Source organism: Macrobrachium nipponense, chromosome 16, assembly GCF_015104395.2.
Source record: "Macrobrachium nipponense isolate FS-2020 chromosome 16, ASM1510439v2, whole genome shotgun sequence".
Lineage (NCBI taxonomy): Eukaryota > Metazoa > Arthropoda > Malacostraca > Decapoda > Palaemonidae > Macrobrachium > Macrobrachium nipponense.
In genome coordinates, this window is record NC_087209.1 from 32,771,195 (window position 1) to 32,795,981 (window position 24,787).

Here is a 24,787-nt window from a genome sequence, read left to right on the forward strand (position 1 = left end):
TCATGGTGTCAGCCATTTTGTATCACTCTGCCAGTGGCGCCTGCTTCCTCCTGCGGTTGAGGGGAAGCCGTGACGTCAGCACCGCTAGTAACGTCACTTCCATCAATGACGTCATTCCCAGTTTCCTCTGCTGCGATGCCTCGCTCATCTGTGTCGTCGTCATTTGCTCCCGTGACGTCATCGCTGCCATCCAGTACGCCCCATCTCCCATCCATGTCGTCAGCGCCCTCTCTTGCTGATCTATCTGAGGCTTTATGTCAGATGGTTCTTAAGAGATTGGACTCTGTTTTGGAAGATAGGATTGCTGCCAAGTCAGCTGGGAGGACTGGGAACAAGCGTGTTGTGTCTCCCCCATCTCCGCCATGTCGGTATTAAGCGTTGGAAGGTTAAGGACTTAACCTTTTCTTCGTCTACAAGTGAGGAGTGGCCCGCCCGTGTTCCTTAGAGTGCTAGTGTTTCATCCCCGGTGCAATCTGCAGTGGCTGCTTCATCCTCTGCATCGAGTCGCAAGTGTGTTGCAACCTAGTACATTCGTGCGCATGTTGCTGATTCTTCCGCTTCTTCAGCACCAAGGCCTATTTGTTGTTGTAAGGATCTCAAGACACCTGTGAAGAGATCAAAGGTTGTGAATGCAGAAATAGTGCAGCAGGAGTGTTTGTGTCACCCTCCCCTTGATGCTGCCCAGGGTTCGACTCCGAGGAATTCTCGTTCTTTGTCAAGTGTTCGAAACACTTCCCCTTCACACGTACGTGCATCTGCCCCGCATGTACACGTAAGCGAGTCATCTATTGGGAGTGTGCGTAGTAATGTTCCTAGTGTTGTGGTTGGTTCATCGCAGGAGTTGGCACTTGGCTCCAGCCCAGACAGGTCAGCTGGCAGTTTGGCTGCTGGCTCTTCTGTTGGTTTACGCGAGGAAGGCACGTTGGATAAGCCTGCATCTTCTTCTCATCGTCGGTCTCCATTGCCAGAGCAGGAGGAGGGAGACACGCAAGAGTTTTTGTCTACCTTTACCAAAGTTGTCGACCTCCTTCAAGGGTTTAACAATTTGGAGAGTAGGACTCAGGCTCGGTTGTCTTTCACTCCTCCCTGCTTGGAAGTCTTGCGGGGGGCTATGCAAGATCCCAAGTCGTCGTTTCAACTTCCCTTATTGGGGCTTGCCCAGTTGGTCTTGCATAAGGTGAACGCCTCTGTGTCAGATCAGGAAGGGTCTCTTCACTCAAGGGATTCTTCCAAGTTGCTTCCCTTGCTTCCCCCTCCACTCACGAGGCATTGGAAGTATTATGCTATGAACTCTGCCTACTTAATGTCTCTTCATCTCAACTAGGACGTCATTCATCTGAAGCCTGGGTTGACTTTGGAGTAGGTGAGGTCGGTGGCACTGTCCTTATCTCCACAGGATGTGAAAGTTTTTAAGACATTCATAGATCTAATTGAATGCATTTACCCAAATTACAGGTGAACTAATTTTAAGAAATAGTTTTTAAGATATTCATAGATTTAATTGAATACACTGGTGCAAAGTACAGGTCTTATTTTTTTAAGTTAAACTTCTTTCACTATCTTTCACTACTGATTTTTTTCTTTCTTTTTTGTCATAGGTGGTCACACACTTTCTGGTGCCTGTTTGGAAACCCATGCATTAGATGAGCTTATTCCTGATTGGAAGGAACGTGGTGCCCCATTAAATACGCCTGTGACAAAAGATAAGTTTGCGTTTTTAACAGAAAAAGGACGAATACCCATCCCAATTCTTCCAGGTAAGCTGTCAAGTGCTTATGTTAGTTTATAATACATATTTTTTGATGGAATGTAAATTATATGATTCCAGGTAACAATCCACCATCTCTGATATGTCAAAGTGATCGTTAAGCATAATGGTTTCTGGTAATCCAAACTAAAACCACTACATACTACTAACTGCCATGAATAGAAACTTTTGCCACTGATTAACAATTCCATTAGGAAAACATTTTGATAAACAACTACACTTTTTCTTCCTAGGGATGCCTATGTATAATCATGGTAACTACGTAGTACGTTTAGGCCACTTTGTACGATGGTTGGGAGAACAAGCAGAAGAATTAGGAGTCGAAATATATTCTGGAACCCCTGCATCAGAGTTATTGTATAATGAAGATGGGTCTGTAGCAGGCATTGCCACAAGTGATGTAGGCATAGCCAAAGATGGGTCTCCAAAGGTGAGAATCATTGCTTGTACAGTATTTTTGTAATTTGTCCACTAACTTTTGAAGCCTTATTAGTCCTTTAACGGCGATTGGACGTATTAAATGTCAATATAAAGTGTCTGTTGGGTGCCGATTGGACATATGGTACGTCGATATAAAAAAAGTTTTTTTGAAAATTCGCGGAAAAATAGTTATAGACCTACTAGGCGAAAACTTTTGAACCACGTGCCTTGGGGGATGCTGGGAGCTCGCGGATCTGAGCGTTGTTTTATTTACAATCATTACGCAGGTGCGCAAGCGCGAATTTCTTTCTTATCACACTAAAAAGTATCAGCGACACATCTCAGAAATTATTTAGTCACTTTGACATGATTTTTGTACCATTTTATATTAGCTGTTACATGGAGTATTATATGTGAAAATATGCGCAATTTCATGTAGTATACAACTTAAAACAACTCATGGTTGTAGCTTTTATCAGTTTTGAAATATTTTCATATAAATAACGATAAGTGCCAAAATTTCAGCCTTTGGTCAACTTTGACTCTACCAAAATGGTTGAAAAACGCAATTGTAAGCTAAAACTCTTATATTCTAGTAATATTCAATCATTTACCTTCATTTTGCAACAAATTGGAAGTCTCTAGCACAATATTTCGATTTATGGTGAATTTATGAAAAAAACTTTTTCCTTACGTCGGCGTGGTAACTCTTCCGAAAAAATCATAAGTTTTTTCGTCTGATTGTCGTAATGTTTGCACCATTTTAAATTAGCCGTTACATAAAGTTTTATATGTGAAAATGTGTGCAATTTCATGTAAAATACAACCAAAAACAATCCATGGTTGTAGCTTTTATCAGTTTTGAAATATTTTCACATAAATAACGATAAGTGCCAAAATTTCAACCATCGGTTAATTTTGACATGACCGAAATGGTCGAAAAACGCAATTGTAAGCTAAAACTATTATATTCTAGTAATATTCAATCATTACCTTTATTTTTCAACAAATTGGAAGTCTCTAACGCAATATTTCAATTTATGGTGAATTTATGAAATGAACTTTTTCCTTACGTCCGCGCGGTAACTCTTCCGAAAAAATCATAAATTTTTTCGTCCAATTGTTGTAATGTTTGCACCATTTTAAATTAGCCATTACATGAAGTTTTATATTTGAAAATGTGTGCAATTTCATGTAGAATATAACAAAAACAACCTATGGTTGTAGCTTTTATCAGTTTTGAAATATTTTCATATAAATAACGATAGACAAAATTTGTCCTTCGGTCAACTTTAACTCGACCGAAATGGTTGAAAACTGCAATTGTAAGCTACAACACTTACAATCCAGTAATATTCAATCAATTACCTTCATTTTGCAACAAACGGGAAGTCTCTAGCACAATATTTCGATTTATGGTAAATTTTGAAAAAAACTTTTTCCTTACGTCCGCGCGGTAACTGCTGAAAATCTCAGAAATTCTTTCGTCAGTTTGTTGTAATGTTTGCACGGTTTTATATTAGCTGGTACATAAAGTTTTATATATGAAAATGTGCACAATTTCATATAGAATACAACAAAAAACAACCGATGGTTGTAGCTTTTATCAGTTTTGAAATATTTTCATATAAATCACGATAAGTGCCAAAATTTCAACGTTTGGTCAACTTTGACTCGACTGAAATGGTAGAAAAATGCAATTGTAAGCTAAAACTCTTACATTGTAGTAATATTCAACTATTTACCTTCATTTGGCAACAAATTGGAAGTCTCTAGCACAATATTTTGATTTATAGTGAATTTTTGAAAAAAAAACTTTTCCTTACGTCCGCGCGGTAACTTTGCCGAAAATCTCAGAAATTCTTTCGTCAGTTTGTCGTAATGTTTGCACCGTTTTATATGAGCCGTTACATAAAGTTTTATATATGAAAATGTCCACAATGAACTCTTAATCTTAAAAATTAAGCGTGCTGTGATTTTTTGAAAAATAAAAATTTCCGCTTCGGCGCTAACTCCCGAACGCCACCGGCATACGAGAGACACTTTGGTAAATAGCGGCTCGGCGTTTAAGGGTTGATCAAGATTAATATTTGAAAATTAGCAAATCATTTTTGTATCATAAAAATGTATTTAGTTATGAAAATAACATCAAAGTACACTAACTAGTGAATGTTCATCATTGAAAAACCTGTGAATAGGCCAATTTCCCACAAATAATGGGTAGATATGGTCCAAAGAAAAATTCGGCAATAGTTCAGTCTGCGAATCTTGAGAACATGAATAAGGGCGGTTGACAGTATTGACATAAGCAGAAGTTGTTGAAGTCATTCATGTGTACAACGACTTAGCTGAAGAGACTGTGGCTTCCAATTCAGATTTTCTTGTTGGGCCCAAGAAAGAAATAAAGGTATCAATGGGGTTGCCATGTTTGATTCATGCTGACTGCATTCTTAAACAAGTCGACAGATGAAGGGTAGACAACAATGACCATCTTATCCACCAAGCTGTTTCTAAGTCGTCTGGCCCTTCTCATACCAATGTAGTTAAACCTAGACTTCAAACTATGCACGCTTCTCCTAGAAGACCTCAATCATGATGGTTCCCGTAGGAGCCTCTAACCTTCACCTATTTGAGCTAAGAAAACTCCTCAGCAGTGTCCCTCTTAGCCTTATTCTTCAAGACCTAGGAGAGGAGACAGGAACAGGGCTAGAGGAGGAATATGACAGAATGGGGACCCCTCCCCCCTCACTGCCAGTGGTGGGGGTTGCTTGTCAGGCCACTGGGTAGCTTCACAGCAGCTTGGAGTGGAGACCTGGGTAGCAGATCTTTTATGGGTGGGATATACACTCCCCTTTGAGTTTCCTCTTCCTCTCTCCAATTGTCCACTCCAACAAAGAACGTTAAGACTCACAGAAGTATCTGGCTCTCCGAGAAGAAGTAAAGAAAATTATGGGAAAAACAGCTGTGGAGGTTGTGAAGAATCAATCCCCAGGCTTCAGCAGCTGTCTTTCTGGTAACAAAGTTGTTGGGCGATTGGAGACCAGTTATAGACCTGTCTACCCTCAACCTTTTCATCATAAAGACTTGGTTCAAGATAGAAAGGCCTTGCACAGTTCATCAATCTTCTCAGAAGTTTCTTCACTTCAGTCTGGGAGAGAGAGTGTACCAATTCAAGGTTCTGTTCAATGACCCTTCTGCTGCCCCACATGTGTTCACAAGAGTGTTAACCCTGGTTTCAACCTGGGCTCATTCGCACAGGATACGCATCTTGAGATACCTTGATGACCATCAGGCATAAAGGATATGCATTTTGAATTTTGAGGTACCTTGATGACTGGATGGTCCTGGCAAGGTCTTGAGTAAAGTTAATCCAAGACAGGGACAGTCTACTCCAATTTTGTCACAACTGAGGCATAGTGATAAATTTAGAGGGAGAAGGCAAGCCTTACGCCCAGCCAAAGTATTCTTTACCTGGGCATGCTCATAGGCACGACAGTGGCAAGAATCTTCCCATCAGATCCACACATCGACAAGTTCAGGACCATTATTCAGTCCTTCCTGTCCAGGCAAAAACAACCAGCACATCAGTGGCAGATCATTCTAGGTCACCTATCTTTCCTGGAAAAGCTCGTTCCTTATGGACGTCTCCACCTTCAGTCCTTTTGATGGTGGCTGAAAGTTTTAGTACCCATCAAAGGATTCGCCCTTTTTCCAAGTTCCCCTCTCAAATGAAGTGAGACAGGTCTTAGCTTGGTGGCTGGACAGCAGGAACCTGACCATAGGAGCACCCCTTCACTCTCCCCCTCTGGAGATTTTTCTGTTCTCAGACACCCCGAGTGAGGGTTGGGGGGGACACTTGGAAGATCTTCTGATATCAGGTGTGTAGGATCACCACCCTGGAGCTAAAAGCAGCCACCCTAGCCCTATAGGAGTTCAGGAGAATGATTGGGGCACTGTAGTTTTCATGTTCGAAAATATAGTGGACCTCAGTATTCGCAGGGGTTGGGTACCACACCCCCTGCGAATAGCTAAAATCCGTAAATACTTCAAACCCCTCTAAAGATGCTTATAGCTGAGTATTTTAATAGTTGTATCACAAAAAGTACATGTAGTCAAATGTTTTATCACAAAAAGTGCATTCAGTCACAAATTTATATGAAAATACAGTAATTTGTGAATATTTCTCAATGAAAAATACCACGAATAGGCGAATTTTCCGTGAGTAATGGGTTTATATGGTCCATAGAAAAATCCGCAAATAGGCAAGTCCATGAATGGCGGGGATCGACTGTACCACAGCGGTGGCATATATCAACAAAAGGGGGCCAGTTTCCCATCAACTTTATGATTTGGTACAGTTATACCAGTGGGCAGTGACTCACTCAGTGGATCTCTCAGCCAGATACATTCCAAGGAAGAGGAACATAGTGGCAGATGAGCTGAGTCATCAGGGTCAAGTGTTGTGGACCTAGTGGTCACTTCTAGAAATAGCAGAAAGATGTTCTGTCTATAGGGAAGGCCTAGGCTTATGATAGACCTCTTTGTGACCAGATATAGCAGAAAACTAGAGGTGTTTTATTCAGACATTCCGATTCATCCCTGGCACAATCTCCTTTACCTACCACACATAGAAAGGTTTCACCAATTGGTAGGGGCCCTGTCTCTTCAAAGCTGGAGACTATCCAGTATCTTGTGAGTGAGAGGCTTTTCTCGCAGAGCAGCAACAGAAATGTTTGGCTATCTCAGAAAATTATCTACAGCCACCTACCAAGAGTTATTCAACATGTATGGAGAAACTACTTTCTGTATCTGCCATCAAGGGCTAAAGAGCTGCTTGGGATAGCAGCTCATAACTGGGATTTGACCCTGGTCCTTAGCAGGCTCACTCATGCTCTATATGAACCCTTACAGGGTTCATCACAGAAACTTAACCCTCAAAATTGTCATAATACTGGCCTTGGCTTCATAAAAGAGAGTATGTGAACTCCATGGCCTATCTTTTAATGTTAAACATTTGAGTGGTTAGGGGTCTGAAGCCTTCAAATTTATCCTGGAATTCATAGCTTAGATTCAAAATCCCTCTGTTCACGATGACAGGTTCAAGTCATTCTCAACCCCCTCCCATGGAGATTTTTTTAATAACGATCCAGATGAATGACTTCTATGTCCTGTCAAGGTGCTGCATAGCTATCTAAAAAGGACTCGACATCTTGGGTCTGAGTGTTCAAGACTTGATGCTAGCACAGGCCAGAACAAGAAAGAAGTGTCCAAGAACACCATCTCTTTTTGGCTACGTGAGGTAATTAGAAAAGTTTACAGTACCTCTTCAGATACAGATGCTAATACAGAATATCCAAGAGCTCTTGATGTTGGGGGTTTTGGTTGGGTTCTTCCATCGCTTTCAAAAGAGAGTGTTGGTTCATTGGATATTAGAAGGCTGGTACATCGGTTCATCAAACGATCTTCACCACTTCTTATCTTCAGAACATTGCCATAGGTCCTTGGACATTTTTTCCTTGGCTTCAGTGGTTGCTGCTCAACAAGTTGTGTAGCTCATCAAGTGCTTCTAGTGGGAAAGTTAGTGTCTTACTTAAGATGTTCGTTATGGAGGAGAGAGTGAATAGGATGACTGGCTGCCTTCCTTTCTCTTTTCTCTTCCGGTGAGCGGTGGAGACTTAAACCACATTTGCTGGAACTGGCTATATACAGGTGAGTGAACATCCATTCTATTTGTCATATTTGATTGTTCCTACACAATACAAATTCTTAAATAAAAGACTGACAACAGAACAAGGTTGGTAACTAACACGAGTTTTGTTGTTTCCAACAATTGCAGGTTCTTTTTCCTTCTTCCAAGACACAATGTAGACAGGATTTCCTATTGTTCTCTTTGCCCGGACATCTGCCTGTGGAGTAATCTTTTTCTTAACAGATCAGAGGCATATGACTCCTTCCTTTGCTCAAATAATTGACCAGGAAGTGAGCCCAGGTGAGCAGAACTACCAGTCAGTTCTAAAACCTTTCTATATCCTCCCACCTAAAGTAAGTCTCCCCTATGAAAAGACTAAGGTTTTGTTCTGTAATTTTTAATTAATTTTTATTTTTCATAACCAGTAAACCTGAGGTGTTTACGTAAATGGCCCCCTCATACCACCCCTTGTATGGCTGCCTGGGTTGGAAGAAAGACATGAATTGCAGCAACTTGTAGGGGGAAGCAAGTCAGGCTCCACCTGCCTCTTTCCCCATTGGCTGTCCATTTGTCACTAAACCTTGCGCTATTTTTAAACTGGATCCTGCTAAGAGCTTTATGAAATTCTTCTGTGTAAAGACCTCAGGTTTGTTAGTTATGGGAAATATAAATTAATTAAAAATGTCATATTTATCTAGGCAAGCAGTCCTAATATTTTAATGTGATTCAGATCTCATTTTTTAAAGTACTTTTTTCTTTTAGGACTCCTTTGCTCGTGGAATGGAATTGCGTGCCAAATGTACAATCTTTGCTGAAGGATGCCATGGCCACCTAGCCAAGCAACTGTATAGCAAGTTTAATCTAAGAGAAAATTGTCAACCGCAGACTTATGCCATTGGTTTGAAAGAAGTTTGGGAAATTAGTCCAGACAAGCATGACCCAGGTTGTATAGAGCATACAGTTGGATGGCCCTTGGATAAGTGAGTAAAATGGATGAAAATGGTCTTAATCTTTCTTGTATTCAGTTATTAGAGTAGGTTCTAACATTAGAATAATGAATGTTATGTGATGCACTTGAAATAATGTATTAAAAAAGTTCTTTCATTAGTATTCGGTTTCATTTTTGGTGTAACAAGTTTATTTAAGCATGAAGTAGTGAATTCACAAAAATTTTTCAGCAATAAATGAATTACTCTTCAAAACGTTCTTGCGTTAATTATTTATGAATTGATTTCAGAAATACATATGGGGGTTCCTTTCTGTATCATCTTAATGAAGAAACACCTCGTGTAGCAATAGGTCTTGTTGTGGCCTTGGATTACTCAAACCCTTACTTGAGTCCTTTTAGGGAATTCCAAAGGTTTAAACATCATCCATCAATTGAACCCATTTTGAGAGGTGGTACCAGGTAAGTTGCAGAGGTTACTAGTACAGTGACTAATAAAAAATTTTATTGGTACGAACTGGAAAGAATTATTGTTGCAGAGTTCTCTGCATGGATTTTAAATTCAGGTTGTGAAAAAAAAAATTCTAGGAAAATTTTAATTCTGAATTTGAGAAATATATCAAATTCCTGAAAATTTTCCAACAATTTGTGCTATCTTTATTATTGTGACTACATCAAATATGCATACCTGTTTCTTAAGTGATTTGTTAGTTATAGTAACAAAACCTATTAACTTTAGTAATGGCAGGTGCTGTAGAATGATGATTGACAAAAAGAAATTAAAACAGCTTAAACCGACTGCTGGACTGTGGAGATATTTTTTCCAAAGTAAACACCACATTGAAGTAATGTCTCATCTGTGAATGGGCCACTCTCATCTGACCCATAGATATTTAATGAATAAATCATGTGCTGCAATTCCTGAATGCAGAGAATGCATAGCAGTGCTTACAGTTAAAAATATTTTTGATTGTTGTCCACCAGTCAACCAAAAATACATTAAGTAATTGGAACAAATCCATGAAGGAAACTGTCAGTCTTCAACATTATTAGATTTTCAGTAAATTTTGAAATATTAAATCAGATCTAATTGTGTACATATATCCCTTAAGAATAAACACTTCAGGTCATCCCTGTTAGAGTTAAGTTTTTAACTCAATTGTCTTGTTAATCCATTAATAATAGTGTTGGTAGGAGGATAATGTTAAAAAAACAATTTCTAAGGTAAATTTTATCTTTCATCTTCATAAACAATTTTTAAGATTAATTTAATCTTTCAGAATATCATATGGTGCACGAGCATTGAATGAAGGTGGTTACCAGTGTATCCCAAAGCTAACATTTCCAGGTGGTTGTCTTGTTGGATGTTCCCCTGGTTTTATGAATGTTCCAAAAATTAAAGGCACCCACAATGCTATGAAGAGTGCAATGTTAGCAGCAGAGAGTATATTTGATGCCATTATTGATGAAAACAATGCAGAAGCTGTTGGTAAGTAATCATTATAAGTTGTAGAAGCTGTTAGTAAGTAATGATTATAAGTTTTCATTTTACCCATCATTCATCATATATGCTTTTACCTCAGGCTTGATTTAGTAAGGTTTTCCAAACTTTTCTGTTTGCAAAGTGAACCTGATTATTCCTAATTTTTTTTTTTTTATCCCTCCTTGACCTAACTTTTTTTTTTTTTCATACGCGAACAAACCTTCGGTCTTAACAATAGGATTATTTATAGCGCCCAGCTGGATCTGGTTAAAAAACAGATAAAAGCAAGGAATCTTTTGATATCTGGCAACGCATGCGTAGATCGGGTGAAGAGTGGTCAAGGGCCACTCACCTACGGCACCGCGTCAGTCTTTTCTTTAACCGCCTGGGCGAGAGTCGTGGTTAACCTCTCTTGGCCTTTACCAGGTTCATTGCCCGTTTTGATTGTGTTTAGTGTGTGTGTGTGTGGAGGGAGACACGAAAGAGTTTTTTGTCTTCCTTTTTCGGAAGTTGTTGATCTCATTCATGGGTTCAACAATTTGGAAAGTAGGACTCAGGCTTGGTCATCTTACACTCCTTCTTGCCGGGAAGCCTTGGTGGGAGCTACACAGGATCCCAAATCATCTCTTCAGCTTCCTTTGTCGGGGCACGTCCAGTCGGTCTTGCATAAGGTTAATGCCTCTGTTTCGGACCGGGACGGTTTGCTTCGCTCTAGGGGCTCTGCCAAACTATGCTACGAAGTCTGCATTTTTGATGTCGCGCCATCTTAACCCAGACATCATTCGCCTGAAGCCGGGATTGACTTTGGAGCAGGTGAGGTCGGTGGTTCCGTCCTTGTCTCCGCAAGATGCCGCAGCATTGGAATCTATGGTAGCCTCCATGTTGCACATGGTTTCTTGGCTGGACTTCTGGTCTGTGGCCATTGCCAAGATAGCTTCTGACAGGTCCCCGGAAGGGTTGGCGAGTGCAATCCTTGCTTGCCAGTCTGTTGCAGTCCGGAGGCAAGGCGTTTTCATATATGGCTCACCTCAGTGTTAATTTATGGGCTAACCTGATTAGAAGAGATCAGGCTTTGTCTAGGATGAAGAGATCAGTTGACACAGAGTCCTTGCTGGCATTGAGGAACGGAGATCTGTTGGAGTCCCAGTTTTTGTTTCCTCAGACAGAGCTCAAGGATGCGATAGACCGACGCCGGGCTGACACCAAAGACAGACTGGTGCCAAGTGGCAGAGTTATGGGGCGGAGAAGTGGGTGGTAGATGTCCTTCAGGTGGGGTACCTACTGCCATTCGACTTCTCCTCTGTCGGACAAGCCCCAGCTCAGGAAGGCATATCTTCCAGATTCTCTGAAGTTCTTGGCTCTTTGGGAGGAAGTGCAGAAGATGCTGGACAAGGATGCGATAGAGGAAGTGGTACGTCCGTCTCCGGGGTTTTACAGTCACATCTTGGTGCCCAAGGCGTCATGAGGATGGAGACCTGTGATTGACTTATCCACCTTGAATCACTTCATCAGGAAGACACGGGTCAAGATGAAGACCCTGTGTTCAGTGTTGGCAGCCGTGAGGAAGGCGACTTCATGCTGTCAATAGACTTAAGGGACACATACTTCCAAATCCCTGTTCATCCGACGTCCAGGAAGTTCCTTGGCTTCTCTCTTTGGGACAAGGTCTTCGAGTTCAAAGTCTTATACTTTGGGGTGACAACAGCCCCTTAAGTGTTCACAAGGGTCTTCTCTTTCGTGTCAAGTTGGGCCCATGGTCAGGGGATCCATTTGCTGAGGTACCTCGACGATCAGTTGGTCTTAGCAGTTTCCAGGGAAAAGCTGTTGCAGGACAGGGATCGTCTACTTTGGTTCTGTCTGGAATTGGGCATCGTAGTCAACCAGGAAAAGTCGAACCTCATACCCAGTCAAAGGATTCTCTACCTGGGCGTGGTATTTGATATGACAGTGGCAAAAGTTTTCCCCTTGGATCAGAGATTGGAGAAGTTGTGGGTGGTGGTGCGCGACTTCCTGTCAGAACCACATCAGTCAGCTCAGCAGTGGCAGGTTCTTCTGGGAGTGTTGTCTTCCCTGGAGAAGCTGGTCCCTCATGGGTATCTTCATCTTCAGTCTCTGCAATGGAGACTAGGAAAATTCTGGTCTCCGGCGGGGGACTCACCCCTGTTAAATGTTCCTCTGTCTCTGGAATTGAGAGAAGACCTTCGTTGTAGGTTGGACAACCATAATCTTTCGAAGGGTGTCCCTCTGCGTTCTCTTCCACTGGACTTCCTTCTGTTCTCAGACGCCTCCCTCGCAAGTTGGGGGGCTCATTTAGGCGGCCTCATCGCTTCATGCGTTTGGAGTTTGGAGGACAAGCAGCAACATATCAACGTCTTGGAGTTGAAGGTAGCCTTCCTGGGTCTGAAGGAGTTTTGGGAGAAGGAAGAAGGTCATTCTGTCGTTCTCATGTCAGACAACACCATGGTGGTAGCCTATGTGAACAAACAGGGAGGCCTGGTTTCTCATCAGCTTCACACCTTGACCGTCGAGGTTCACCAGTGGGCGGTCAGCAATTCGGTAAAGCTCTCAGCCAGGTACAGTAGAGCCCCGGCTCACGACCGTATTAGAACTCGACATAATCGGATTTCGCCACTAAATTTCCAATGAACTTTGTATCGGTGTTCATACAAAAACCCAGATTCCGACCCCCAGCCGCCGCTAGTTGACGTCATCCAGTGTTACCAAATGTAGCATAATTTCATGTTTTTTTTACCGTAATTTGACCCAAGAATTGGAGCTTAGCATAAATTCTATCATACTTAGGGCTCCAGTGAAATTTTAGAGTGTAATTTCACTAAAATTTTAAAGTGCAGAAAATTCCTAGTGAAGAGAAAAAGAACCTCCAGAAGATGCTGAGGCAGGTGATTCTTGAGGTGAGGCAGAACATACTACTGGAGATGCTGAGGCAGGTGATTCTTCACTTTCACTTCCCTCCCCCTTTTCTTTTTTCAACGCTTCAAACAATCTTTTCGCCTTCTCCTGAATCACCATAAGGCTGACTGGGATACGCCGTTGATTTTGGTCTTCCAACCAAAGCACCAATAACCTTTCCATTTCAATTATTAGACCACTACGCTGCTTAGTTATCACTGTCGCTTTCATAGGAGCAGATCCTTTCACATGTTCAACGATGCGCTCTTTATCTTTGATAATGGTAGCAACGGTCGAACGGCTAAGGCCAAGCGAGCGGCCAATGTTTGTTGGCGTTTCTCCCTTCTCAGATCGCTTTATAATGTCCACTTTAATTTCCATGGTGATGGCCTTTCTTTTCTTCGATGCACTACCATCAGAAGAGTCCGCCTTGCGCTTGGGAGCCATAACAAAGAGCAAAAAGTTACAAAAACGATACAACACGAGGGAGAGAGAGGCAGTGTAAACAACCAAAATGGCGTATGGGCGAGGAATGAGCGTAGCGAAGCGACGCCGTCCTCTCCCCCACAAAGCGTATTCTTCCGCTGTGCGCCCGGAACTAGTTCGCGTTTGTTTACGTCGCTTACGACACTAAACCGCGTAAGACGGAACGACGCAAAATATTATTTTTTATATTTTTATGGGGGCGCGTTCGTAACCACGAAACATCGTAAGTCGAGACCGGCGTAACCCGAGGACTTACTGTATAAGGTAAAAATGGTTTTATTACATTTACGCTTCGTCGCCGATTGCAAACAACATACGATAATCTATGACAATTATCGTTTGTATGACTGCAGTGTTCAGAGAAGTTGATTACGTTATACCAAAACAATAATGAAGTTCGAATTGAAAATTTATGTTTTCCTAATAGTTATTACTAGTGTTATTAAACTACTACTATTAACATTTCTAAAAGGTGCTGTGAAGTGTAACTCTATGTTTACATTTCTGCTGGCCGCTCAACTACAAGTTGATGTCAATGACGTGGAATTATTCCATGAAAAGGCTATATATTATGAAGATATGCCAATAATATATAAGGTGAGAATGGTTTTATTACCTTTATTGTCAGTTAATATCATAATGTGAATCTGTTCATGCATTTGTTGGTTATCGGAACCGGACAAGGCTTAGCCTACCACCGACAAGCCACGATGCTTTGATTCATACCAGCGATATATAGACTGAGAAGTGGTCCAAGGAAAAACCCGTGATTAACTGAATCCGTGATTGCTGATCCGCGACTAAGCGAGGCCCCACTGTAGTACAAACCCTGGTGTATTGGTTTGCTATTGGACAGTCAAAGTTTCTCTTTGGTTCCCTATACAATGGTTCTCCCATATATCATTGTACGTCACTCAGGGTCTGAGTAGTCAGATATCAATTTTTCTAGCTTCTCAACGGGCTTCAGTCCCTCTCCAGAAGTCATTTCTTCTGGAAGCTGGAATGGTGGGCAGGCCCCCAGCCAGGTTAGGATGTCTTGTACCTCCCTCCAAGTATGAGTTTATCCTATTGTTAAGACCGAAGGTTTGTTCGCGTATGAACAAATGACAAATTTTCTAAGACAATTTGTATTTTTCATAGCTACAAACCTGAGGTCTTAACATTATACTGCCCACCTCTAGCCGCCCCTCTGTTTGTTAAGACATCCTGAGTTGGGAAAGACTGACGCGGTGGCGTAGGTGAGTGGCTCTTGACCACTCTTCACCCGATCTACGCATGTGTTGCCAGATATCACAAGATTCCTTGCTTTCATCTGTTTTTTTAACCAGATCCAGCTAGGAGCTATAAATTATCCTATTGTTAAGAGCTCAGGTTTATAGCTATGAAAAATACGAATTGTCTTAGAAAATTTGTCATTTTATATAGGTGACGTACCCAGTACATAATTACGTAACTACTAATTCTCCATGTACGGCAGCCTAAACTCAAACTTCGCGGGTAGCCTTTTGATTGCTCAGTGTACGTATACAGTGCTGCCCCCTAAAGGTAATATTAAGAATGACTTACGAAAGGCTCTACTTACGAAAAACTCGAGATACGAAAGCCAATGCGAAAAATTTTACTGCTCTACATACGAAAAGTTTTCAAGATACGAAAGGTTGTTGCTGTAAAGTCCTGAGATTCGCCCGGACCACCGAGAACAATTTTAAAACTCCCGCGCTGCCAACTGAGTAAACTCGCCACCATCCTCCCGCTCTCCCATTGGTTCCTGATGCTAGTCATCCCATAAGGTCAGCATCTACCCCTTGTGCTTTAAGTATTCTATTGGTAAAAGGATGCTGTAAATTGAAAAACTTATTCATGCAATACATTTAATTAAAAAAAACATTAGGTAAAGATAGAATAAAGAATAGAAATGAATGGTTATTATACTGTTTGGTAGTTTCATTAGTTGAAGAGAGATACTAATGACAATTTATGGCTTACTGTGTGCTAGGAAAAATGATTGCTTGGCGCTCGTTTGATACTCGTAAGACGGGTAAGAGCTGATTGTAAACAATTGATTGGAAGGTTTGTTTTTTGTTTGTTTGTGTATTATAGTTAATGATTAATTAATAATTATTTGAAATGAGTACATACTGATTAGTATTTATACATTTTATTGGCATATTCTAAGCTTTTAGCTCTTAGGTTTAGATGTCAGAATCATAGACTAGGCTACAGTAGCAACCGCTAACATAGGCTAGGCTTATTGCTAAGGGACATATGCTAAAGTCCTAATATATGCAGTAAAAATGGGGTTGAACATTACATGCAGTTGAATATTACTCAAGTATGTACAGTATTTTGCCTTTTTGGAGTCATATTTCTTCCGTCAGATCGGCGTTGTAACCCTAGAACATGTGTTTTTTATGCCTGGAAATATAATTTACTGGGGTGTTTTTGGAGGGCTTGGAATGGATTAGCCATTTTACATGTAAAATGTGTTCCAAGATACGAAAAACTCATAATACGAAGGCCGCCTCGGAACGGATTAATTTCGTATCTCGAGGTACCACTGTACATGACAATACATCAAATGTTGATAGCAGCAGCTTATTTTCCGGTTATATCACTGGATTTTGGTAGTACGTATTACAAAACCACCAGAATGCACATACAGTGATCCCCTCACAAATAGTTAGAATCCGTGAATAGTTGGATCCCCTGTAAAAATGCTGAAAACAGGCTATTATGTTAGTTAAAACTCAAGAAAAACCCACTAAAAACTTTTCCAATTGGTTTTTTTACTAGTTTTATCACAAAAAGTGCATTTTATGATGAAATTGAAAAAAACAAGATATTTCTGGATATTTCTCATAGATAAATACCATGAATAGGCAAATTTTCCGCGAATAATTGGGGAAATGTTCCCGAGAGAAATCTGCGAATGTGTGAATCCGCGAATCCGGAGAACACTAATATGGGGGTCCACTGTATTTCATAGCCTTTGGGCATAAATCCTACAGGTTTGGTCATGTCTTGTTTGTTATTACCTTGATTCAGATTCATCAGCATGCCGGCTACTTGCAAGTCGCCGGTAATAGTTTTGTCTTAAAAATAATTCTAAAATGTTACACCATTCCTTTAGGCCAAAATTTTTGCATCTATGATTTGCTTACCAGGCTTTGACTACCTGCAAGTTGCCGGTAAATAATTGCCTTAACCGAAGTTCTTGAATGTAACGCCATTCCATTATGCCAAAAACTTTTGCATTCATGTTTAGTTAACCAGCATAAGCTATGCCCAGCAACTGGTAAATGATTGCCTTAAAAGTAATTCTTGAATGTTGCATCATTCCATTAGGCCAAACTTTTGCTTTTAGTATTTGTTTACCAGCCATAGGCTATTTGCAAGCAGCCAATAAATAATTACCTAAAAATAATTTATGAATGTTATGTCATTCTTTTAGGCCAAACATTTGCAATTAGGCCAAAACATTTGTAATTTTTGTTTATCAGGCCTGGGCTACTCAATACACTTTCCATTGCAGAGAACTAAAAAGTGTAGGGGTTGAAACATAGTAAGGAGAGAATGGAACATAATCTTTGGCTGCAGTGAGTCTTAGGCAGAAACATTCTTGTCAGTCAAGTATTGACTACCAGTTCTTGCTTCAGCAGTACTTTGGAACATTACAGAGAAGGTTCACATGGCCTTGGCGTACAGAGGTATTTTCCTGGTGTAACACAATCGTGAATGTTACACACCTTAGCTCCTAGCCTCCAGATCGCATGGTGGGGGCAACTGGAGCACAGGCCACATGCCTCCACTAGTGGTGAACCTAATCGGTTACTGGATTTGGTTACTTTGTTTTCTTCCTGAAAATTCTAATAGTAATCGATTACTGGTAGTCCCTGATTATAGGTGATTCAGTTTTATGGTACAGTGGTACCTCGACATACGAAAGGCTCAACTTACGAAAAACTTGAGATACGAAAGCAAATACGAAAAATTTTACACCTCTACATACGAAAAGTTTTCAGGATACGAAAGGTTGATGCTGTACAGTTCCGAGATTCGCCCGGACCACTGAGAACAATTTTAAAACTCCCGCACCGCCAACTGAGTAAACTCGCCACCATCCTCCTGCTCTCCCATTGGTTCCTGATGCCTGTCACCCCATAAGGTCCTGCTCTCCTATTAGTCAGCATCTACCCCTTGTGCTTTAAGTATTCTATTGGTAAAAGGATGCTGTGAATTGAAAAACTTATTCATGCAATACATTTAATAAAAGAAAAAAAAAAACATTAGGTAAAGATAGAATAAAGAATAGAAATGAATGGTTATTATACTGTTTGGTAGTTTCAGTAGTTGAAGAGAGAGAATGAAAATTTATGGCTTACTGTGTAAAGTTATTGCTTGGCGATCGTTCGATACTTGTAAGTGCTGGATGTAAACAGAAGTTTGGAAGCTTTTTTTTGTTTGTTTATTATAGTTAATGGTTACTTAATAATTATTTGAAATGAGTACATGCAATACATTTAATAAAAAAATTGTGAATTAGATATCATTAAATATAAAATAAAACAGACTGCCAACAAATACGTATTTTTTAGAATTCTTCTTCTGTTTTATTATTACGTTATGTATACGTATGTTTCATTATAGCTGTCAGTAACTCGGTATCTCCATTAGGTAAAGATAGAATAAAGAATAGAAATTAATGGTTTTATACTGTTTGGTAGTTTCATTAGTTGAAGAGAGATACTAATGACAATTTATGGCTTACTGTGTGCTAGGAAAAATGATTGCTTGGCGTTCGTTCGGTACTCATAACTCGTAAGACGGGTAAGAGCTGATTGTAAACAATTGATTGGAAGGGTTTTTTTTGTTTGTTTGTGTATTATAGTTAATGATTAATTAATAATTATTTGAATTGAGTACATACTGATTATTTATACATTTTATTGGCATATTCTAAGCTTTTAGCTCTTAGGTGTAGATGTCAGAAACATAGACTAGGCTAAGTTCCTCGCTGAACGAGTGGTTTTCGCGCTTAGCTGCCAAATCGATTGTCCGAAGTTTGATTCCCGGCTCGGCCAACGCGGAATCAGAGGATTTATTTCTGGTGATAGAAATTCATTTCTCGATTTAGTGTGGTTCGGATCCCACATTAAGCTGTAGGTCCCGTTGCTAGGTGACCAATTGGTTCCTAGCCACGTAAAAATATCTAATCCTTCGGGCCAGCCCTAGGAGAGCTGTTAATCAGCTCAGTGGTCTGGTAAAACTAAGATATACTTAACTTCTTTTTTTTTCATAGACTAGGCTACAGTAGCGTTTTTTTTTTTTTTTTTTTTTTTGTAACCCTAGAACATGTGTTTTATGCCTGGAAATATAATTTACTGGGGTGTTTTTGGAGGGCTTGGAACGGATTAGCCATTTTACATGTAAAATGTGGTCCAAGATACGAAAACTTCATGATACGAAGGGCGCCTCGGAACGGATTAATTTCGTATCTCGAAGTACTACTGTACTTGTATAATGGTGAAAATCAGCAATTTTCACTACCATAATGCATTAATATCCTGTTATCAGCGCCAATACATACCTAACAGAGGTGCCATTAACCAGTTATTGGCTCCATAAGCACAATAAATTGCTGATTGTCGGTTATCAGCAATTTTCGCTTATCAAGCTGTCATAACAGAGCCCCCTCCGATAACCTGGACTGCCTGTATAGGTAGCCCTTGGTTAACGACAGGGGTTCCGTTCCTTGGGGGCCTGACACTAACCGAAATTCAAGTCTACAGGCACCTTACAGTGTCCTAGGGACCTGTTAAACAATGCCTTAGTGTCACGGCCAGATATTTTGTCCTAATATGTAATAACTCTTTAATGAAAATGTGTTGCCTAATCATTTACTGTGGTCTGCATAGTAGTTTTACACATTTTTAATGTTAGATTCGACAAACTTACCGGTAAATCTTGGCCTAGTATGTGAGAGAGAGAGAGAGAGAGAGAGAGAGAGAGAGAGAGAGAGAGAGAGAGAGAGAGAGAGAGACCTTTTTCAGACTGCTAACGTTTCCTGCATCTCTTTATTTATATCTTTTAGTTAAATAAGTTAAAAAAGCAAAAGAGAATGATAAAAGTATCGTTAGTAATGTTATAATCATTGCTTAAATGCCATAGGCTTATGTAAACAACTGAACAATAACATTGTTTTGCTACAACAGCCAAACCGAATCAATTAATAACAGCATTTTCTTGCATTTCAGCCATCGTACGATAGTAAAAAAATGACCGTAGTTATGTTACAAATGACGTTAATTAAGTAGAAAAGGACTTTATTATTTTTTCATTATACTTGTACGTATTTGGTATGGAGAAAGTATTGGTAATCAATACAGTACAGGCGTCCCTCGGTTAGCGGCAGGGGTTCTGTTCCTGGCCGCTGACGCCAAGCGATTTTCGATGCTAAGCGATTTTAAAGCCTACGGCCACCGCACACCTTCTTTCGAAACTATAGACCAGTCAAAGGCGCCTTAATCCCACAACAATGCAATAAGTAAAATTATATTTATGCAGTATAGTACTATAGAATTTACTGTACAGTACATTTGGGTGTCTAGAGTATGTAAAGATATAATAAAGTTTATACAGTGTACAGGTAGCTGTAGTGTTCAGGTTACGATCATTAGTCTTACGATATTCCAATTTTATGAGATCAAATTACAATGGCCTAACTTATCCATCTTCTAGTTACATAAGTTCAATAACAGCAAAAGAGAATGATGAAAATATGGTTTTAACGTTATACTCGTTGCGTGAACGTGTACAGCCATGAACAAACAAACGAGAAACGACTTTTTTTTTCTAAGTACAACCAAACTGGATAACATCCATTTGGCTTGTATTTCAATCATCGTACTACAGTACAACATTACCATAGTTGTTATAAATGGCGTTATGTATAGAATAGAACTGAGATATCTTAATGTAATAACTTTATTCGCTATAGATCAGAGATCAATATAGATTAAAGATCAATCGGGAAATATAGTGTTAGATTTAAACCTAGTTATAACTGAAGCTGAGAAAACTGTTCAAGCTGCTAATGACTATTATCGTACATTGGCAACAAGGATAAAACTGCAGTAAACGTATGCCATCAAACACAACCGTAGATAAATTGGGATAAAATCATTTTAATCAAAACTACTGTGCTTGAAAGAACACATTTTACTGTTGGTTTCACGCCGATATAAGATAAATAACGTAAAGTTCGTATTACGATGATATAAAGGATTATTGCGAACGGAATCACGTAATTTTTTACGCAATAAACATGCCACCAACGTAATATGTTAACGAAAAAAAAAAGTAGTTCACATTCACAACGAGACATATTCAATAAATATTTCCACCTAAAAACACGCTGTATAAGGAAAAATAACTTTGTCTCATATAAGTCAAGTATCTAGATATTCGTTTATGCTAACTAGAAGCAAGAGCATTCGCTCAGAATTGCGTTATGGTGAAACAAACTCGTATTCATCAGCTGATTTCAAACCACAACATTGGCCGCTCCGCAGAATACTGGCTTAAATTTGCCGTAGTATTTTAAAATACAATAATATGAGAATACATACAATATTCTTGGATACAGTGAAATAATGTATAACTTTTTAAAGGATTTATGGAAAATATGCATAATTAATAAAATAACACAATGCATTTTTCGGAACTGACGGACAAGAACGAACATGAAAAAACATCCCCTGACAACGTGGAGCGTAGTTACAAAGGCTGCCTTAATTTGTATCTTATTTCTGTACAAAAATGAAAATACCTTTACGTAATATATTTTCATACACATTTTAAACATAAAGCATAAACATTTAAAAAATCGACACATCGATCGCTAAATTTGCACTCTTTTTAACTCTATATTTTCGGAAGAGCAGCAGACGGCGGCATACAAGAACGAACTTGAAAAAACATCGTAGTCGATAACTTGAAGGGCAGTTTCAAAAGCTGCCTTTTTATCATATTTCTGCACAGAAATAAAAATACCCTATTTGTAATACATTTTCATACACATTTTAAACATAAAAGCATAAACATTTATAAAATCGACACATCGATCGCTAATTTGCACTTTTTTTTAATTTATATTTTCGGAAGAGCGGCAGGCGGCGGCTCACAAGAAAAAAACATGAAAAAACATCGTATTGGATAACGTGAAGGGCAGTTTCAAAAGCTGCCTTTGTATCATATTTCTGTACAGAAATAAAAATGCCTTTCACGTAATACATTTTCATACACATTTTAAACAAAAGCATGAACATTTATAAATCGACACATCCATAGCTAAATTTGCTCTTATGTAACTCGATATTTTTGGCATAGAACAGCGTCAGAGGCATATATATTACCCTAATACCTACGTAATAACTCTCCATAAAATTTGTTAATATAATTTGCATAACCTTTATGGTCTGAACGGCATTTCTACAAATGTATGAACTCTTTAGACAACGGCGCTAGCGGCGCTGTTAACTGAAAATTGTGCCGTAAAGATACCTTTAAAATGCCTTATTTTTTTAATGAATATTTTTGACTACCGCCGTAAAACCGATTCGCCGTTGAGTGATTGCGCCGTTAACTGTGGGCCACCTGTACTGCTAAATTTAGCTGCAGTTGTTGCTGAACCTGAGAAAAAAATATTTTTCACACTGCTAATGACTATAAATTATTGTACATCAGCAACATGGATAAAACTCAACCACAATTAATAGTCCATGAAAAAACACATTTTACTGTTGTTTTCATGCTGATAAAAAATAGAAATTTAAATCTCATATTGTTATGAAAAAATAGAACGAAAATAATGAGCAGCGTTTTTCACACATAAAACATGCTGCCGACACCATCTATTAACAGAAAAATAACAATCTAATTCACAATAAGATGTATTTGTCATATTTCAACTTAAAAGCACTTCATATAACAAAAATTAACCTTGTCCCACATAAATAGTTTCTAGAGATCTATTTACACTAAAGAGAAGCAAGAAAATTGCTCTGAATCGAGTTAAATAGGGTGAAATAACCCGGTCTCTGCCCTCAGCTGATTTTTCCAAACCGAAACATAGATAGCTTTGTTTGTATTGTAAAATACTATACATATTAATATGAGACTACATACAGTATTATTGGAAGCAGTGAAGTAAAGTATAACTTTTTAAAAGAGCCAAGGAAATGATGCTTATTCGTTATGTTTGTATTTTATGAGTCTCTCGGCGCTTAGGCAAAGTACTACTGATAACCAGACAACAGCGCCATCTATTAACCCTCTTGCTCACAGGCCTAAAATATAAGGGTGTAAGGTACACGACTTTTCCCCTGGGCCAAAATGAACACATACATGGAAAAGATTTTTTTTTAAATTCGGTTACGTCCGAACTATAACTGATATATATACCCTTCTGGTTAGTATTACTATGTTGGCAAATGATTTAATTATTTCCTAATGCAATCAGAAGATCTTTACAAGGCTTAGAAATAATAAAAACAATGTGATGAACATAAAATTTTGAAGAAAAATTGTAGATATTTTTTAGAAATAATCATGAAAAATATAGTGATTAGGGCTGGGTAGTTTGTTTTATACCTAAATTGTGTAGAAATGTTTCATCTTTCACATGGAAGCAATAATTTTGCTCTAAATGTGTTTGCTAATGAGCTGTAATTGATTAAAGAATGCTCATTTTTTACGGAGTGCATTTTTCAGATTTTCCAACCTACCTATGTTGACGTTTTGTATCGTAGCTAAGTAAAGAGCAAAGAGAGAAAATAATTAAAGACACCAGTAGAATACTGAATAAATTTCCTATAAAATGCATAAAAAAGATATATGTTTTGTTAGAATAAAATTGAGCAATTGTCCTGTGATTACGAACAATTTTTTTTTACTACGAAAATTTACGGAAACAATTACTATTATACAGAAACATTAATTTTTTTTACATTGTACTCACAATATAGCAAAAATCCCTTGCTTGCAGATAAAAACACTAAACAAAAGCAAAATGTACTTACTAACGCCAAAAAATTGTCCGGAGAGTAAAAAAAAACATCAGACCGCTCATAGCACTTGTAAACTCTGTGGAACCTCGAGTTGAACTGACTCACTTGACGCTTATTAGCTACGCATGCGCATCAGCTAGCAATGTCAGGTTTGTGTTTTCTTCGAGATTCATCATCTGTCAACCCAGTGGCGTCAACTGCGTTTTCTATGATTGACTTTTTATTTTTTTTTTTTTTTTTTTTTCCCCCGAAAATAACTTACATATGACGCGCCCCACCTGTGCACTTATGGAAAAAATGTATTGACTTACTACACTTTGCCACATTCACAAGGTATTTTGTAAACCATGCCTTCTTCTTGTTTGGGGCTGTTGCAAATAACTGTCTTTCCTACTGTGTTGGAGTAAGAAAATACCACTTTAAAGTGGTATTTTCTTGTCGCAAATTCTACCTGGGACAAACAGAAAAAGATATCAAAAAGAGAATCTCCCAGCATTGATATTGTATAAGAACAAATTCTCCAAACATTGCTGTTAATTTACATGTACAAAGTTGTGGCTGTCCTATCCTTTGGAACAAAACAGAGACATTATTTAAGGAAAAAGACATGATTGCAAGAAATTGTTAGAAACAGCTTGCATATGTTTTAGCAAACAAAAGAACTTCAATATCAGTCAGGGCATATATAAATTTGACCTTTTATTCCATCATATTGTTTCCCAACAGTACAAATTCAGAGAAAGGTTTAAATGACCAATCACCAAAGCATTGAATAGTTCTCTTTTTAACTTGTTTGAATTGCTGATTTGACCATTTGTTTATGATCTAAACAACCTAGTTTTTACTTTGACAATTGTTATGTTAATTTTATTTTTCCAGTGGGAAAGTGTTTATGAATTTTTGTATATACTCATTCTGTTTAGTTAAAATAAAGGTCTTGAAGAGGCCTGGTGGAAAGCAAAATTATTGAGCTACTAGTCTTTTATTCTCTCTTTTCTACTGTAGACTACATTGACAT

The 24,787-nt window shown here is 38.9% G+C and overlaps 1 protein-coding gene across 1 annotated transcript; it reads left to right on the forward strand.

Annotated features, from left to right (window-relative positions):
* Positions 1 to 213: 213 nt before the first annotated feature.
* On the forward strand, positions 214 to 10,335 carry LOC135195300 (electron transfer flavoprotein-ubiquinone oxidoreductase, mitochondrial-like). The gene is made up of 7 exons (XM_064221560.1): positions 214 to 364; positions 567 to 1,052; positions 1,599 to 1,757; positions 2,002 to 2,198; positions 8,640 to 8,857; positions 9,115 to 9,285; positions 10,104 to 10,335. Exons 1-7 carry the CDS (start codon positions 214 to 216, stop codon positions 10,318 to 10,320), a joined length of 1,599 nt encoding a protein of 532 aa, XP_064077630.1. The 3' UTR covers positions 10,321 to 10,335.
* Positions 10,336 to 24,787: the final 14,452 nt, after the last annotated feature.

Coding starts and splice junctions, on each gene's coding strand:
- LOC135195300 (XM_064221560.1), top strand. CDS start 214: ATGTCGTCAGCGCCCTCTCTTGCTGATCTATCTGAGGCTTTATGTCAG. Junction 1,758..2,001: donor ACCCATCCCAATTCTTCCAG/GTAAGCTGTCAA, acceptor TTTTCTTCCTAG/GGATGCCTATGTATAATCAT. Junction 8,858..9,114: donor GTTGGATGGCCCTTGGATAA/GTGAGTAAAATG, acceptor AATTGATTTCAG/AAATACATATGGGGGTTCCT.